We start from the raw sequence: 16,879 nt of genomic DNA, 5'->3' as shown, positions 1-16,879 counted from the left end.
GCAGGCCCTTTAGAGGCTTTATTGCTCCCAATAGATCAGCTGTCTCCGGTGAAGATCATTTGCACATATAAAATAGAATCCCTGCAAAGCCAGGAGAGGGCCAATCTGCTCTCTGATTCACTTTTCATGTTATAATGAGAGCTATTTGTTTGAGGAGAAGATGGGGGATATAGCAGGACAGAGAAGAAGAGACGGGATGAGATGAGAGGGGGTGAGGAAACAATAGAGACGAGGAGAGAGGAATCAAGGAGAGGAGTGGAGTGTAGAGGAGAGGAAGAGGAGAGAGAGAAGGAGATGAGATGTAAACAAGGTATGGGCAGGAAGAGAAACGAAACAGAGAGACAAGAATAGAGGGGAGGAGAAGAGAGGAATCAATAATCGAGGGGAGAGGAGAAGGAAAGGAGAAGAAACAAGGAGATTAGTGAAGTGCAGTGAACAGGGGAGGAGAGGAGACGAAACAAAGAGAGGAAAGTAAAGAAGAGGAGGAGAGGGGAGAAAACAAGGAGAAAGGGGAGAATAAGCTGTCAGTCTCTCACTTTAAAAGAAAGGATGTTTTTATTTTTCCTGTCTCTGTCCATCACTAATGGCCACTGTGGTCTTTAAACAGCATTAATGGAGCACTGTGTGAAGAGGCAGAGCGAGGCCTTATCACAGCCCCTCCACCTCTGCTCACACTCACAGCTGAGTACGTACAGGCCTTTCTCTGTCCAACACAAGAGGAAGAAAGAGGACGAGAAAGGGAAAAAAGGGAGAGAGATGATGTTCAGCTGCTGCTAGGAAACACGCTGTATCTGGGTCCCACTCATCATCGCAGTGTGCTTCATGATAGCACAGCTATCGGGGGAACACAAGCCTTTATAGGTCTCCATGGAGGAAAACAGGTAATAAAAACATGTGCAGCCATACAGCCAAAACAGACTGACAGCAAGGAGATACACCATGCTGCTGTGTGGACTGCAGCTAAATGGATGTTGTGCAATGCCTAACTTGTTTACAGGCCAAAACAATGACTTTTGTTTTGGTGGATGGAGTATTTACATAGAATGTATGAGTATCTATTCTGATTAATTATTGATATTTAATTTGTGTGCCAAATAGAAAAATTATTGCCACATGTCAGGGGCATGGTCAGCATGATCAAATGAAGACCAGTCATTGATAAAAGCATAATTAAAGTTGCAGTAGGTAGCTTTTTGTCTTATTTGCTGAAACTTAAGTCCCACTGTCCACTGTAAAATAAGTCCCTAACCACTGAGAGCTGAAGTTGCCTGTTATATATATATATATATATATGTGTGTGTGTGTGTATGTATGTCTGTGTGTATCTGTCCTACACAAACATATAGCACCTATTATGACCTCTGTGGCCGTGAGTCTCACCAGGAAAGTGGCGATAGCCGTGCCGATGATGAAGCCGGCAATGACGTCCGACCAGTGGTTGCGGTATTCGGCCACGCGGTTCAGACCGGTGAGGAATGCCAGACACATGAGCCCGAGAGACAGCACCGGCTTGGCCAGACGGGTGCCCTTCGCCTGCACCGTGCATGTCACATACATCTGCCAAGGGAGAGAGATGCAAGGATTTGATCATGTGAACTTCTTAACATCTTGTAAAATCACCAGTTTTGGCAGTTTTTCAGGTAAGACGCATGGAAAACTCCCCGTGAATTCAAACTCACAAAAGCTGCTCACCTTTAAACATTTTACAGGTACGTTTTAAGGCAAAGTGGATATTTTGAGTCTGCTATGTTTCTACAGTAGCCAAGAAGGGACATACCAAACACTGGGTCTAGACAGGGAATTCTGTGTTTCACAGTCACTGTAGTTTCTCCTACACTCATGGAAGGCTGAGTAGTGCTCTACTAGTTGCATTAGCAACTTCAACCCTAGATGCCACAAAGTCCTACACACTGGTCCTTCAAATAATTCCTACTTGAACTTTGTCAAGTTAAACTATTAATTAAATTAAAATTGCCAATATAATTATAGATGAATAATATGACTATCATCATTAACAAGCACCAGAGCTTGTGTTTGACATACTTGTGTGTTACAGTAAAGTTGCATGAATATGATGCACCCTGCTTTCATACAAGCGACCATAAAGAGTTGGGGGGCACGGTAGCTTTCCTGGTAGAGTGCGTGTCCCATGTCACTGTTATTTTTATAGTAAAAAACTGGTAGGTGTGATTGCCAGAACTTTACCATTATAAATACGGTAGAACATTTTCTACTATTGCAGTAAAAGGATATTAGTACTGTGGATTTATTCCATATTCTACCGTATAAATAGTTTTTACCATCAAAAGAAACAGTTTTGCACTATAAAAATACCATATGCTATGAATTCCGTAAAAGAGGTTTTTGCCACGAGATATGGCGTATGTTTTACTGTTACAGAAACTACATTTAACCTATTTAGAGTTTACAGTCTTTAACTGTCATTTGAGAGTTTTTCAATGTAAAATCTACAGTCTTTTTAACAGTGTAGGGTGTCCTCGTCACAGCGGCCCAGGTTCGATTCCAACCTGTGCCCCCCCCGTCTATCTTTGCCTGCCCAATCAAATACAGGCATTAATAGCCCCAAAAAGTCTGTACTGACTGGAGTTTTGCATATCAAATGCTCCTACCTTCTACTGTATCTGAAACATCAGCTTTCCTGTGCTTAATGAAGAGACTGGTTTTGCGCGTAAAGGTTAAACTTTGCGTGTAAAAATGTGTGATGTGTGCGATCTGTTTTAGTGTGCACATGACTGCACTCATGTGATGACATAAAACAAGACTTAACTCATACGCATGTCTCAGAGATGTTTATGAGGATAAAAACTTTTTCCACACTCTCGCTCTCCTGACAGCAAATCTACATTATTTTAGTTTGACTTTTAAAAATATTCAGAATTTTCCTTCCTGTGCTCCTAATGTTTTATTAAAATCTCTGTGGTGAAATGCCACCAGACAGCTGTGACTGTGTGTAAATATGAGCTGATATGTTAAGTCCCTCCTCAGGGCATCTTTCTATTTTCTCCCCTGTATTTAGAGAAGTGCTGGCAGATCTGCCACTGGAACTACAGGATGAAAAAATAAACAGAAGGGCGAGAGGAAAATAAGGAAAGAAAAGCAGATGGAGAGTAATAGATAGATAGAAAACAGGGGAGGAATGACAGAAAAGAAAGAAAGCTGAGGAGGAGGATGATAGCCGGAGGGAGAAAGGCATAAATAAGTGAGGTGAGGTGAGGTGAAAAGAAGAGGAGAGAAGGTGACAAGCCCAAAGAGGGGATGAGATGAGAGAGCTGATAGGAGGAAAGAAGGGCTAAAGAGAGGAAATGTATAATCAAGGTTCTGTTCCATTTAATGTAGCAGAGTCGTTCTAGTGAGCCATCATGCACAACAGACTCTGTTTTACTTGAATGGAATCAAACCTTTATTGGAAACACCTTTGTTCACCCTACTAATTAATGTACACATGGCTGCTGTGAAAAAGGTCTGCTTTGTAACATTTGTGGAGGATGGTACTGTTTGCCAGAGTTGTCTGTCTGGCCAACACGTTCTCATCCCATGCCGCCTCTTCACAAATCTTATTATGGCAACGGCCCAGCTGCCAATCTCTACCTCTGACTGGCTTAGGCTGCTGTCAAATGTTTTTTTTGGCTGAATTTTTTGCCCAATTTTTGTCCTTTTATTTTGATAAGTTAATGGTCTGTCTCAGAAGAATGACAGACGTTCAGCAGTGCAGTACACTCACTGAGCTGAAGAATAAGTGAGAGGAAAAACAGCTGTAGAGCCAGTGTATTTCCACAACTAACTGCTGGTAAACTAAGGGTTAGTCTGATGATTGGGAAAGGAGAGGGAAAGGCCAGGAGAGGAGAGGCATGAAGCAGGTAAAGGAACGAGGGAGGTTGGGCATCGGGAAAATTTGAACATATTGCCCAACCCTATCTTAAACAGATGCGAAAGGGTACCTTGCATTCGAGGTGTGACAAAATTATGGTATTTGATGCCCTGGGAATGAGAATGGGCTGGTCTGGCTGCTTAAATATAGCCTTTAGCTCTGCAGGTGAAACATGCATCATACAATAGTTCCATACAATTCTTAACAGAGTATGTCATTTAAGTGTATTTTGTCAAACAGCTGCAGACCTATGAGCAGACAATGTGTTTTAGGATTAAGCCTCCACACTAGAGCTGTTTCCTTAACAGCAACCATGTGATATCTATCCAATCGGGCCTCGTTTTGGTGGCATGATATCAAACTTGGAGAAGACAGAGGGAGGAGGGGCAGAGAGAAAGAGCTTAAGGCAATAGACAGCCTCTGAGGGCCTAACTTTATTTTTCATTAGAGTGCACGATCTCCTCCAAGGCCAGATCAAATGTTTCTATTTCTCTCTTTCAGGATCATGTTTTTACACTTCCAGGGTAAAATGGCTACACGGCAGAGAGCATTCTGCAAGCTTCTATATCCTTCATTAACAGGTAAATGAAGGTGCTCTGTTTATATTCTTAGAAGTCTTAATTAATAAGCACATTCTGCTGAAAGAACCCAGCGTAATGGTCCACATTTCCTTAAGCAGTCAGCTGATACATGACCTGTCAGGCTCTCTGTCCTTGTCTTCTTCTGTAAACTGCTGTTTGACACACACACCAACACACTTTCTCATCGGAGACACAGTGGGCTCTATTTTCATCAATCACTGAGCAAAGTGCAGATCACAGTGAAATGCGTCCTGCTCAGTGCATCAAGGATGTATCAAACACACTTTTTTGGTGGCCAGGCTCGACTGCTGCACCTGTGGCTCTCTGGAGTCATTTCTGGACTGGCAGAAACCTCTGGTTAGACCTTCAAAATAAAGCTTGAGTGGTTAACATTGTGAAACAGTTGCAGTTTGGTAAGGTTTATGAATAAAACTACTTGGTTAGGATTAGGAAAATAAGTTAAGTTACATACCTGATGTAACTCAAGGACATGAATAAAACGTAACTTATGCACCCGTAAAACTTGAGTTAATAGCCCAGGCTTTTATTTGCTTCAATCACTGAACTCAACCTACATTTTTTATGGGGCAGGCCTTTAATTAATTATGCTATTGATAACATATCAATTAGGAATAATTAATTTGATCATTTGTTACGTTGGTACTCATGGTTTCTGTAAAATTAAGTGATGGACTGAATTGTGGAGAATCAAACTAATCTAATGATGTGCAGCATGTCCATATTGACAAAAGTTTAAACATTTATATCATGTAGACGATCTCAGCAGCTTAGAACGCTGCTAGAAGGATACCAACAACATCATATTTTGTAGTGTAGGGCTACTGACCAAGCGACAGCATACGTTAGTTACGTTTTATTCATGTACTTAACTTACACTTAAAGTTAACTAAACTGAAAACGAAACCAACTAAAATGATTTTGTGTACTAAGAAAATAAAATAAGAATATACAGGAAATGTCTTTAGTTTTAGTCTTTGTGAATTTGGTCAAATTTTTCAACACAATAAGCACGAGGAAGCAATGGTTCATATGTTTATAGAGACTGGGATGAGATTGATTCAATGTGTTTGTATGGTAATGGATATTCTGAACTTGTTAGCCACACAAGCTTTATTTTGAAAGTCTAACCGGACATGGAATAACAATAGTGCATAATATGCTAAATTACCTCAGTGCACCTAAAAAAAAATTGTGTTTCATCTGCACTCAATTACAGTCAAATATGTAAATATACTGCCAAAATAAACTGTTATCACTACAATTATTACTGGTATTGTTGCTTCTGCCACTGCTTCTACTATTATTCTTGCAATGTCATTGAGAGAAAGTCGGCCCAGCTCCAGTCTGGCGAGTGATGATGTCATCAACAGTGTCAGTATTCATTATTTCCAGTGATCGAATTGAAGAAGAGCTCTGCACTTTGATGCTCTACATCCCTCTATCTTAGTGTGTGTGCATAATGTGAGTTGACCTTTGTCCCACTGTAGGTGAGTCTCGCAGCAGTCACAGCAACAGTTTTCTTTCCTAATATTCTATAGTTATTGGTTTTCATTAAAGCTGCCATAGCTAAATTGCCAGGCCCCATGGATTCTTGCAAATGTTATTAGGTGCACTAGGAGGAGGCAGAAAAACCTGATAGTTTCAGCAAATATTTTAATTTCGTTTAATTCAAGCAGAGTAGTTATGTGGTCAGTGTGTATCTGTGACCTACACTGAGTTTTAAACAGAGGCCCTTAACACATCATGAGTCATGAGTCATGCTACTTTGACAACTGTTATTAAATTGGACTGGTCGTGTGTGTGTGTGTGTGTGTGTGTGTGTGTGTGTGTGTGTGTGTGTGTGTGTGTGTGTGTGCGCCTGTCCTTCACCGGGTCAAGGGGATTTCTCCCTGTGAGTCATTGTGGCTTGTATGAGCTGTCACATACTATCAATTTTATACTTAGATGCACAGAAAAACCTGCTAGTTGACCTTTCCAACACACACACAAAAACACACACACCACGTATATAGTATATTTAATGTCTCTCGGTTGGACATCCTTTGACCCAACACTCCTCAGGTCAACTTGATTTGTCTTAACAGCCTTTGCGAGCCGGGTCCCATTTAATGTCAGACATTAGCAGCTGTCGGCGTGCTCACTATATCAGAGGCTTGTCAGCTAAATGGAGAGTGCGGAATGAAAAATTCAACCTGGGGAGATGAGGCAGAGCGGCTCATCCTCCACTCGACGCTGACATCAATCTCTCTGTCTTGCCAAGTTCAAACGGTGTCCTGTGGTGTTACTGAGGGACACTGAGAAACGGAGCATGCTGTATGAGCCAGCATAGGCTGCTGTGTTCATACATCAGGCTGATTTAAAGGGGGATCTCAAAGAGATATTTTACTCTAGGCTCCTCTCAGTTAGTTTTATGACACAGATCTCTTAGTGTCTAACCAGATATTAACCTTTTATTTCAAATGGTATCAGGTCCAGTCAGAGTGATCCAATTCTGATATGATGGATAAAATGTATTTTTCCCGATAACATTTTCTTGTAGTTCAATATTGTAGCTGTTACTGGGGCACATTAAAGTAGACATTCTGATCAGACAGCACACGAATGTCATGAACAGGGAAAGTAGCTATAGAGACCAAGGGCCCTATCTTGCCGACGCAACTAGCTTTGTGGGCGGATCTCAGGCGCTGTTGCTATTATGCCGGCGGGATAAATGACTCTTGCGCCCAGCGCAAATCTAAAATGGGTTGGTCTGAAGTAGCTACATTAGTCATAGGTGTGGTTTGGGCATTACGTGCAATAAACCAATCAGAGCGTCATCTCACATTCCCTTTAAAAGCAGGCGCCCTTGTTCCATGGCGTATTGCTATTATAACGGCGGATTGGCCAGGCTCACAGCCGAGGAGACCGACGTTCTCGTCAGGGCCGTAAAATACCGAGAAGTGACATTATTGACATGAAATAAATGAAACACAGCCATACAATAAATCAAAACAATGTAACGCAGCTTCGCAGGAAGAAGAACCTGGCCTCGGGAGCAGTGTGCACGGGCCGAGCAGTGCGCAAGGGCCAGCTGAGGAGGGAGCAGCGCAAACACCAAGGTGCAGAGGATCCAGACCCACTACACGCCGGAGGACCACCCGTTCCTGCAGCAAACCGGGTTTGACATGCTTGAGCGAGAGCTGTCCGGGATGCGGCAAAGTATTAATGCCCGTCTTGACCGGGTGGTGATGTTGCTGCTGCCTCTCAGGCGCATCCCCTCAAGTCTGCGCCCCTAAAATAGCATCTGAATAAGTGCCACTGACTTTAGACTAGGTTTTTCCTGGTCTGTGGCGGAATTGTTTTCTGAAACAGCAAAATAGCACCAGGGAACGTTTGCGCTGGAACACGCCTCCTCTTTTCGCTGAACCGCCCCCCGGAGCGCAAGTTCATTCCCTAATTTAAGGACGTGCGTCGGTGGAGGGAAAATTCCAATGTGCATCGAGTGCAAAATAGGAATTATACAAGCGCCAGTGTACAAAGTCAGTTGCGCTGAGTGCAAGATAGAGATAAAGTGTTTTTTGTACCAGGCTGTGAACATGTTTATTTCTTCTGTAAAGTTGGACATGTGTTATATGTTTATGGAGATTGGCTCACTGCTGGAGCCAACCTTTAGAGGAACTGCAGTTTTTTTGGTACTTTCAGCCACGGATGTTGCCGCTTGGCATATATTGGGTGTACACCAATACATACTGTATATGACACTGCTTTGGGAATTAGCCAGTCTAACACTGACAAAGACTTTTGACATTTCTTTCATTTCCAAGGAAGCACTACATCAAAAACTCACTTGAGTACCATGTAACAATGTTAAGCTCAGTTTCAACAGTGCAGGTGGTGACTGACTACAAAGCCATATACTCAACCTGACTGGATTGCTGCTGATACTCTCGACACTTCCTGCACATACCGAATTGCAGCCCATATGCCAAGTAATACCAAAAAGAGCTTCAAGGCCCACCAGATTTGTTTGTTTTCCAGGCAGTACACTCAGTGCTTGTTAGCCTATTAGCTTATTAGCCTATTATACTTATTATACTATTACTGCTGCCTGCGTAATAATACACAGGCCAAGAAAGATAATGTTTTGTTTCCTAATAATTGTAGATGATGATGGTAAATGGACCTGTACTTGTATAACGCCTTTCTAGTCTTCTGACCACTCAAAGCACTTTTACACTACGTGGCATATTCGCCCTTTCACACACATTCACTCAGTGATGGCAAAGTCCATCAAACAGAAACTAACTTTTTCATACACAGCATCGGGAGCAATTTGGGGTTGAGTACCTTGCTCAAGGATAATTCAACATGTGTGCAGGAGGAGCCGGGGATCGAACCAACAACCTTCCAATTAGGGGACAACCTGCTCTTCCTCTGCACCACAGCTGCCCACTGATTTAATTCAGTTCAATTCAATTTTATTTGTATAGTGCCAATTCATAACAGAAGTTATCTCAGGACACTTTTCAAATAGAGCAGGTCTAGCCCAACTCTTTAACATTAATTACAGAGACCCAACAGTACCACCATGACAAGCCTCAAGGGCAAGGAAAAACTGCCTGTTAAAAGGCAGAAACCTAGGACAGATCCTTCGGCTCTAGGTGGGTGGTCATCTGTCTCGACCAGTTGTGGAAAAAGAGACAGAGAGAGAAGAAGACAGACAAGTCACAAACAACATATTGGTAATGGCAGCAAGCAGGAGAAGAAGTGAAGTTAGTAACATGCATTAATGGAACATGAATGAGTGCAGAAAGAGAGAGGAAGAGAGGAGCTCAGTGCACCATGGGAAATCCCGCGATAGTCTAGGCCTATAGCAGCATAACTTAGGGATGGTTCAGGACTCACCTGATCCAGCCCTAACTATAAGCTTTATCAAAGAGGAACGTCTTAAGCCTACTCTTGAATGTGATGAGGGTGTCTGCCTCCCTTTTATTGGAATACATGGTGCTTCCTCTGGGAACATGATATCTGGCTCTCCTGCTTGAATACAAATCATGTATAACATGCAGTCACATGCATGACTTTTCCTGAGAGAAATCCTCTGATTTCCAGGAATACATATTATTGGCCTGTTTTAAAGAAGCAGAAGAAGAGCTGAGCAGTGAAATCCAATATGGCTGAACCAACAAATTAAACAACCCTGCCTTCAGAAAGTCAAACTTAAAAAGAAAATGTAAAGAAAAGATGTCACAGTACAAGTGCAGCACCACCCACACTGCTAGATTAAAATACCACAGCTACAAACAAACCAAGCTGGGGACTAAAAAAACAAGCTGAGACTGTCACAGCTGGATAGAACTCCTACATTCTGTCACACAGTCAACACAGACTCTGCCTGTGCCACTCTAGAAATGCTACAGGGGCACACCCTTTCTGCACTATGCACATTCACAACATACAGCTGTTCCAATGTGGCAAGCCGACATGTTTGAAAGAATGTTGACACTACAGATGCAGCCGCCTGGAATTATCGGCTTTCCCTTGACAGGCCCTTACTGGCAGCTGGCTGGGGTGGAAATGACCCGTCAACTTTTTTCCTTTTCTGTACGCAGATATGCTATGTGCTAGGCTCGTCTAAGCTGACAAGACAACCACGTTTTGAAGATGGTTTAAAGATAAAAGTGGAATTTTAAGTTAGTTAATGTCAGCAAAATGCTAGCAGACTCCAGCTTAACGATTGATGTAAATAATCATCAACTGATAAGAAAACGCAAACTAATTAGCTAGTGTTTTGCTAGCATTGGCTATCAGATGTAACTAGCTAGCTAACGAAGAACAAAGGGGAACATATTCAACTCCATTGTAAAGGTCCACTGCATTGCACAATCGTGTATTTACTTCTACAGCAAGGATGGTACAATAGGGTAAATGAATCAGAAGGTAGTTCTGTAATGCAATTAATATTTACAGTGGACTTTTTAGTAAATAATGTTTGCTTTCCTTTTCACTTGCACATCAGTTTAAATAATTAGTTCAAAGTGGACTTTCAAACCCATATAATCTTGTCTTAAGTAGGAACGAGCCACACAAATAAAATAATAAGACCTACTGTAGGCCTGTCAAAGAAGTGCAACTGCCACACAGGGACACTTTTTGGACCAAACGATTCATACCTACACTGTAAAAAATGGCTGTGAAATCTACAGTTATTTACTGCAGTAAACACATAAACATTACTGTGTATGATTTTTAGAGTAGAATACTGTAAATTTTACAATAAAACCTTGTCCACGTGACAAAATCACAGTAGACAAAGGGTTACTGTAAAGAAAATCACAATAGCCAGTATAGTACTGTAAATAGTAAAGTAAACTACTGTATTTTTCCTTTATTGTGTGTATTAGATTTAAAAAAAATTTTTTTTATCATAAGTTTGAACCTTTATATCTTATATATGTCTTCTTATCTCATCTCATCATATCTCTCTAACAGTTTTTCCAGACATTTGTTGTAATTTCCTTTGGAATATCTCTTATTGATATCACTGAAAACTCCTTATTTCCAAAGAATGTCTAATAAGGATCCGTAAACGGGCTCTGATATTTCTTATGGTAGGAGAAAGTTTGACAGACATAGCAACAGTAACTAAGGGGGCAGGGCTTAGCGAAGGGTCAAATTGACTTATTATGGGACTTTTATTTTGTATAAAAGTTTTTTTCCGCTTCACTTTCAATTTATCCAGTGAGGATCAAGAGAGTTCAGTTTTTAGTTGCAGCTAAAAATGACACAACCTTACAGTATAGATTCAGGCCAAAACATTCCAAAAAGTAATTCTGAGTCTCCACATTACTGTAACATTACCATTTGAATGGGGTAATTACAGCCTCATTTCGATAAATCCTCCGGTTCTGCCGATGCTGGATGGCTGTGTTTGGCCCTGGTACTTCTGTAATGACCGAGACAATGAGAGTTTGAAGAGGAGTAATCATTATCTCCTCAGAGCTGCAGGGTTCAGGGTGTGTGTGTGCCCTTGTGCTATGTGTCTGTGTGTGCAAACTGCATGCATGTCCCTAACGCCAAGCTGTACACACACAATGACCTAGATAACAGAGCCAATCTGCTCTCCCCATCGTGCAGGGAGTCACTGATGGTCCAAAGCCGTGCTTCCATCGCTTATGGGCACTCGGGCAGACGCTGGCGCTCTGACACAGAAAATCAAAGCAATCAGACCATCAGCAAGAGTCAGAGCCTTTCTGGAAATGTTTGATTTGTGTGTTGTGCTTAAAGTATAAATCCACAGCGAATCACACGGTGCAGAAATCTGCTGCTCTGCTCTCCGTGGATTCAAACTTTCAAGCATGTTGTTGACTGAAGAGTGACGATCAGTTAGATGTAGGGATGTCCGATAATATCGGCCCTCCAATATTATCGGCCAATATTCACTAAAAAATGTAATATCGGGAATTATCGGTATCAGGTTTTTACAACCAATGTTTGTTCTGTAGGCTTCAGCATTTCCAAGCCTGCATGAACGCAGCATGGGAGGTTTACCGGCGTGCACTAGATGACCTATAACAACAACAACTACGCTAGACTGGTTGGTTGCTAACTGTGGCTAGCAAACAATTTAAAGGTTAATGATTTTAATATTAACACAAAGTAAGTGCAATGCCCTGTCCAGCTGCAGGCGCAGCCTTAAGCCAGACACTCATTTGTCCTCCTTTTGAGAAAATAACTAAAAAGGTCAGCCTTTTGACACATTACCTCGTTAGTTTAATACTTATTGGCTAAAAATGTGTGTCAAAATAAGTAATTTCATTGGTTACATTTTCGTGTAGTGACCTATCAGCACATGGCTAATTTAAATATTCAAATGAGCCATGTGTTGATCAGCCACATCACACAGTTGCTACCACCAGGCTGTCAATCAAGCTCTCAGCAACAGAGAATAAGTGAGCTAACATTGGTTGTTGGACTGAAATTCTGAAAATGCTCATACTCATATATATAGGCAAAGCCTATACATCTGAAACAGAAGGTGCTGCATTTTTCTTACCCTTTATCTATCCAGATAAAAACATTAAGAACAGTTTCTGTATGATGTTTATTAGACCTATGTAATCTGAATTTGAAGGGCACGTTGTCATGAGCTGTATCTTGTATATTTATTATTAGCTATGTGGTATGTGTATGCACCTTTATGTAATCTGGTGGAAAAACATTACAATTTAAAACCGGACCATACCAAACAAATATCTGCTTGCGTGTCCCCATCTATGCAAAGTGTCCTCCTTTTCGATGTGAAGGAAATGGCCACCCTACCAGTGGGGCATCACAATAAAATTAGGCATAATGTGTTAATTCCACAATAGGAGATATGTTATGTTGTTATCTAACAGTTTTGGTGTAAAAAGCCTGCATATATTGGTATCGGGTGATATTGGTATCGGAAATTGAGAGTTGGACAATATCGGAATATCGAATATCGGCAGAAAAGCCAATATCTAGCATGCCTAGTTAGATGTAAATACTACACAGGATGATTTGTGGATGACTATGAGCAGGGACAGCTGGTTTATATGGGCTAACAGGGCTAAGCACCCCCTATCTTTTACAGTAAAGATGAAAAACTTATTAAAAACCTTAGAACATTTTGTTTTAAATTTTGGTAGAACCTAGAGCAGCAACAGCACCAAAAAGTGACAGAAAAAACCCAGGATATATGATATATCTGGGTTTTTTCCTGTGAATGGGCTAAATGTATTCAGCCCAAGCTCAGTAGCATAAGCTTCCATTCGATTGTGATTGACAGGTGTCGTGACACGCCCCCATTTGGGCTAAAATGGCCAAAGGCTGACCTTCAACCAATCACAGCGCAGTAGCTACAGTACAGTGACCTTCGACCAATCACAGCGCAGTAGCTACAGCACAGTGAGCCTAGTTCGTAGTATGGCGGGCGTTAGCATGAACATGAACAAGGTGGATTATTTACTTTCTAATCAATTTTCTTTAAAGTCTTTGGAGGAAAAAATGGAAATACAGAGATTGGGAACACATCATCCAAACGATGTTCAAATAACACAAAAGGAAAAACGACAAAATCTTAGTTTTGTGTTACGTGGTTTCAGCTAATGGACTGGCTAACAGCAAGTGTAGCTAGGAATTCACTGTTCTGTTTCCCATGTTTGCTGTTTGGAGGAGACACGGCTTGGACCCAACAAGGAATTGTGGATTTAAAATATTTATCCGACAAAATTAGGAAACATGAATGCAGCACGAGCCACATTGGAAATAGCGTAAAGTTGTGATTGATGGGTAAAGTGAACATCGCCTGTCAGCTTAATGAGGGTCACCGCACCGCTGTACAGAGACACAACGAGCTGGTAAAGAAACACAGGCATTCACTATCACAGATTGTTGACTGTATTACATTTTGTGGGGACACAAGCTCGCCCTGCGGGGGTCCGATTAATCTCCCACTTCACTCCAGCGGGGACCAGTTCTCTTTTTTAGACAGTCAATCAGCAGATCACCTGTCAAACACACAGGTTGCAAAGTACACGTCTAAGACCACAGATTCTCTCAGAGCGAGACAGGGCCTGGACAATGTTTCATGCTTCATATCTGAACTGCTGACCACAGATGACAATCAGCAGCATCCAGATGCGGACACAGCTGCAGCTGCTGTAATGCCGCGCAGGAGGTGGCGCTCTGATAATGTGTCAGTAGCCGCACAGTGCGCTTTGAGAAAGCCAGGCACTTGTTGTCTTTGCATGTGCACATTACTCAATGATCTGCAGGGAAACACTGAAAGGTGAGCTGATGGTGAGGTACAGCACTGTGGAGTTTGACATGGTGATTAACCTGTTTGCTTCACAGAAAGGCCGTCGATGTGAGCGGTGTTTTAAATAAGATATGCCCAAGCTCTGAAACAACTCTCTCTTCTACAAATAATTCTTTTTGCTTTGGTTTAATAGATTTATTTCTGGTACATGGTGTTTTGTCTATAATGTAGTTGTAGCGCAATTGGCATGTGCTGATGTGTACAGAGAGAGAGAGAGAGAGAGAGAGAGAGAGAAGATTTATTTTGGCATCAGGTCATTCTTTTGGGTTTGTCTCCCCAGTGTTGCCGTAGAGCCCTTGCTATAACAAAGTACACAATGTTGTTGCTGTAACTTGATGTGATGCTGCTGTTGCTGCTGTGTGACGTATAGATGAATGTAATGCATTTGTTAGCCCACCCACCCAAAATCTCCACCAGCCGTCACTGATTATGAGGACATTCATGTAGAAAAATAAAAGAATGCAAGGACACTGCAGAACTGTAATTTGGTTTGTGAGACATTATAGTTGGATACACAGTTTGATTGCCAGATATGGGCTCATTAAGGGAGATGTCACTGAACAACGTACAGAGTAATTCTTCCCTGTACCATTTGTTTACATTGATGGTGTACCAGTATGACTGTAAGAAAGATCTTTCTAAAACTCAAAGATTGAAGTTTTTCTAAAGACGAAGAGTAAATTACCTTTTTTTGTTTCTAACTTAAATCATAAAGTTTGAGTTTGATATAAAACAGCAGTGAAGACAGTTGCCTTTAAATTACAAGTTTCCTCAACTTTTTTTTACTGTACATATTGTGAGCTAATTTATACTGTAGGTAAGAGACGTTCTTCTACAGCAATCAGCGACAAACATGGACCACTATTTGTGTAGCAGCAGTCCCTTTTTTAGAGATCGGTTCTCCTGCACAGCTCTGAGATGAGCAGGTCATCTTATTGTTATATTAGTCATTGTGACTGTATTTTTTTGTCCTTGCTTTTTTCTGAAAAAATGTTCCCCCCCAGGGATAATACACATTGTTTCGAATCACTCTAAATGAATCAGCTAAAGTGTGATTTTCATGGGCGGCAGTAGTTCCGTCTGTTGGGACTTGGGTTGATGGTTCATGTTCAGCACAGTATGGAGCGTGGACTGACAGCTGGAGAGGTTTAAGTTTCACATCCTGTGTACCATCTCTCCAAATTTACAAATCTAATGGCCTTCCTATGCCTGATTGTATTTCAGGCCTGTGTGTGTAAAGTAATAGTGAAAAAGGAATTTCCCCGTTGGGGATTAATAAAGTATATCTTCCTCTTCATCACTTCATTCATTCCCTTGGTCAGATGGCAACGACTCCAGTAGCTCCTTCAAATTTGCCACCATTTTGTTTGAATCTGTTATTTCTCCGGCTTTATTGCTGAAAACATTGCTGAATGGTGTCTGATTGGATTTGATCTTAAGGGCTAAGCAAAACCAAAATTGCTCTAATTGACCGGATCAGGCAATGCTGTGACCGCTTGGCTAGCTCCCTCAATTTTTAATCTGTTTTCAGCTTTATTGCTGAAACACATATTACGTATTATTAAAAAGAAGTTTGGGGTTTGGATTAAAGAACAGCAGACTTTGAGACCATTCCACCAGATAGATCAACCAGATGGGACCAGCCCACCACAGTGGGTGCTGTCAGCCCAAGAGGAGAGGTAGAGAGCTAGATAAGAGCCATGCTGGCCCAGTTTGGACTGGCTAATGTCCGGTCTGGTCAAATTCAAAAGATGACTTGCACAATTGTTCCCTGGGTATATACCTGTATGTGTATGTGTATAACTGTATATATTGCCTATTTTGTATGTTATTCTTACATTTCATTTTCTTTTTATGTGCATAAGAAACTGTAAACCTTCATTTTGTAACATGTTAATATGGATTTAACTTAACGTTAGTTGTTGCGGATCGAGGCAGCAATAGATGGATATAACGGAAAGGGCTGTCTGACAGCAAAGTGGTGGAAATATTCTAAAGATAGCATTCACATAAACTGGTATAGAAATTAAACCAAACATTTTCCGTGTTTTCGTGTTTTTGCATCAATTTCTTTCATTTTTCCCCCTTATAAACAACAACTGCACAAAAAACAATGCATTTTGAGAGTTTGTGATAATGCTTCCAGTGTAGAAAATCACATCCTGCATTCTATCTGCAGTTCGTGCCACTAGAACACAGCGACATGATGTCATGTGCTAACAACTTTGACAAAGTGTGTTAACTCTGGGTCTTATCTGACACTCTCCTTCACCTCTCCAGGAACTATTTTGGTGTCTCATCTGTCTGTCGCACTTCTCATCTCCTCTGCTCTCTCCCCCTATTCCTTTCTCCTCTCTCCTGTCTTGGTCATTAAAACCTTACCAGCCTGAGCTAGAAGATGAGGCAGTCGCACCCTCACCTGCTGCTACAGCACCAGGAGATAACTCTTCCTCCAACTGCTCTAACACCTCCTTTTGCTTTCTGAAAAAACTTCTTATATTCATAGCCTTCAAGTCTTACCTTAGCAAAATAGCCACCTAGTTACCACCAGATGCCAACAATGAC

At 41.4% G+C, this 16,879-nt stretch overlaps 1 protein-coding gene across 6 annotated transcripts in view; it reads right to left on the bottom strand.

Annotated features, from left to right (window-relative positions):
- LOC127369174 (phospholipid phosphatase-related protein type 5-like) overlaps positions 1–16,879 on the bottom strand; it is a 131,249-nt gene that overhangs the window by 14,617 nt on the left and 99,753 nt on the right. For all 6 annotated transcript variants that reach the window (XM_051410278.1, XM_051410274.1, XM_051410275.1 and 3 more), the window contains one exon: positions 1,381–1,557. In XM_051410278.1, the coding sequence (XP_051266238.1) occupies positions 1,381–1,557 (177 nt within the window). The remainder of the gene's footprint in view (positions 1–1,380; positions 1,558–16,879) is intronic.

This window comes from Dicentrarchus labrax, unplaced genomic scaffold (genome assembly GCF_905237075.1).
Source record: "Dicentrarchus labrax unplaced genomic scaffold, dlabrax2021, whole genome shotgun sequence".
NCBI classification, from domain to species: Eukaryota; Metazoa; Chordata; class Actinopteri; family Moronidae; genus Dicentrarchus; species Dicentrarchus labrax.
Note: the sequence above shows the minus strand (reverse complement) of the source record. Positions and strands in the feature narration are given on the sequence as shown.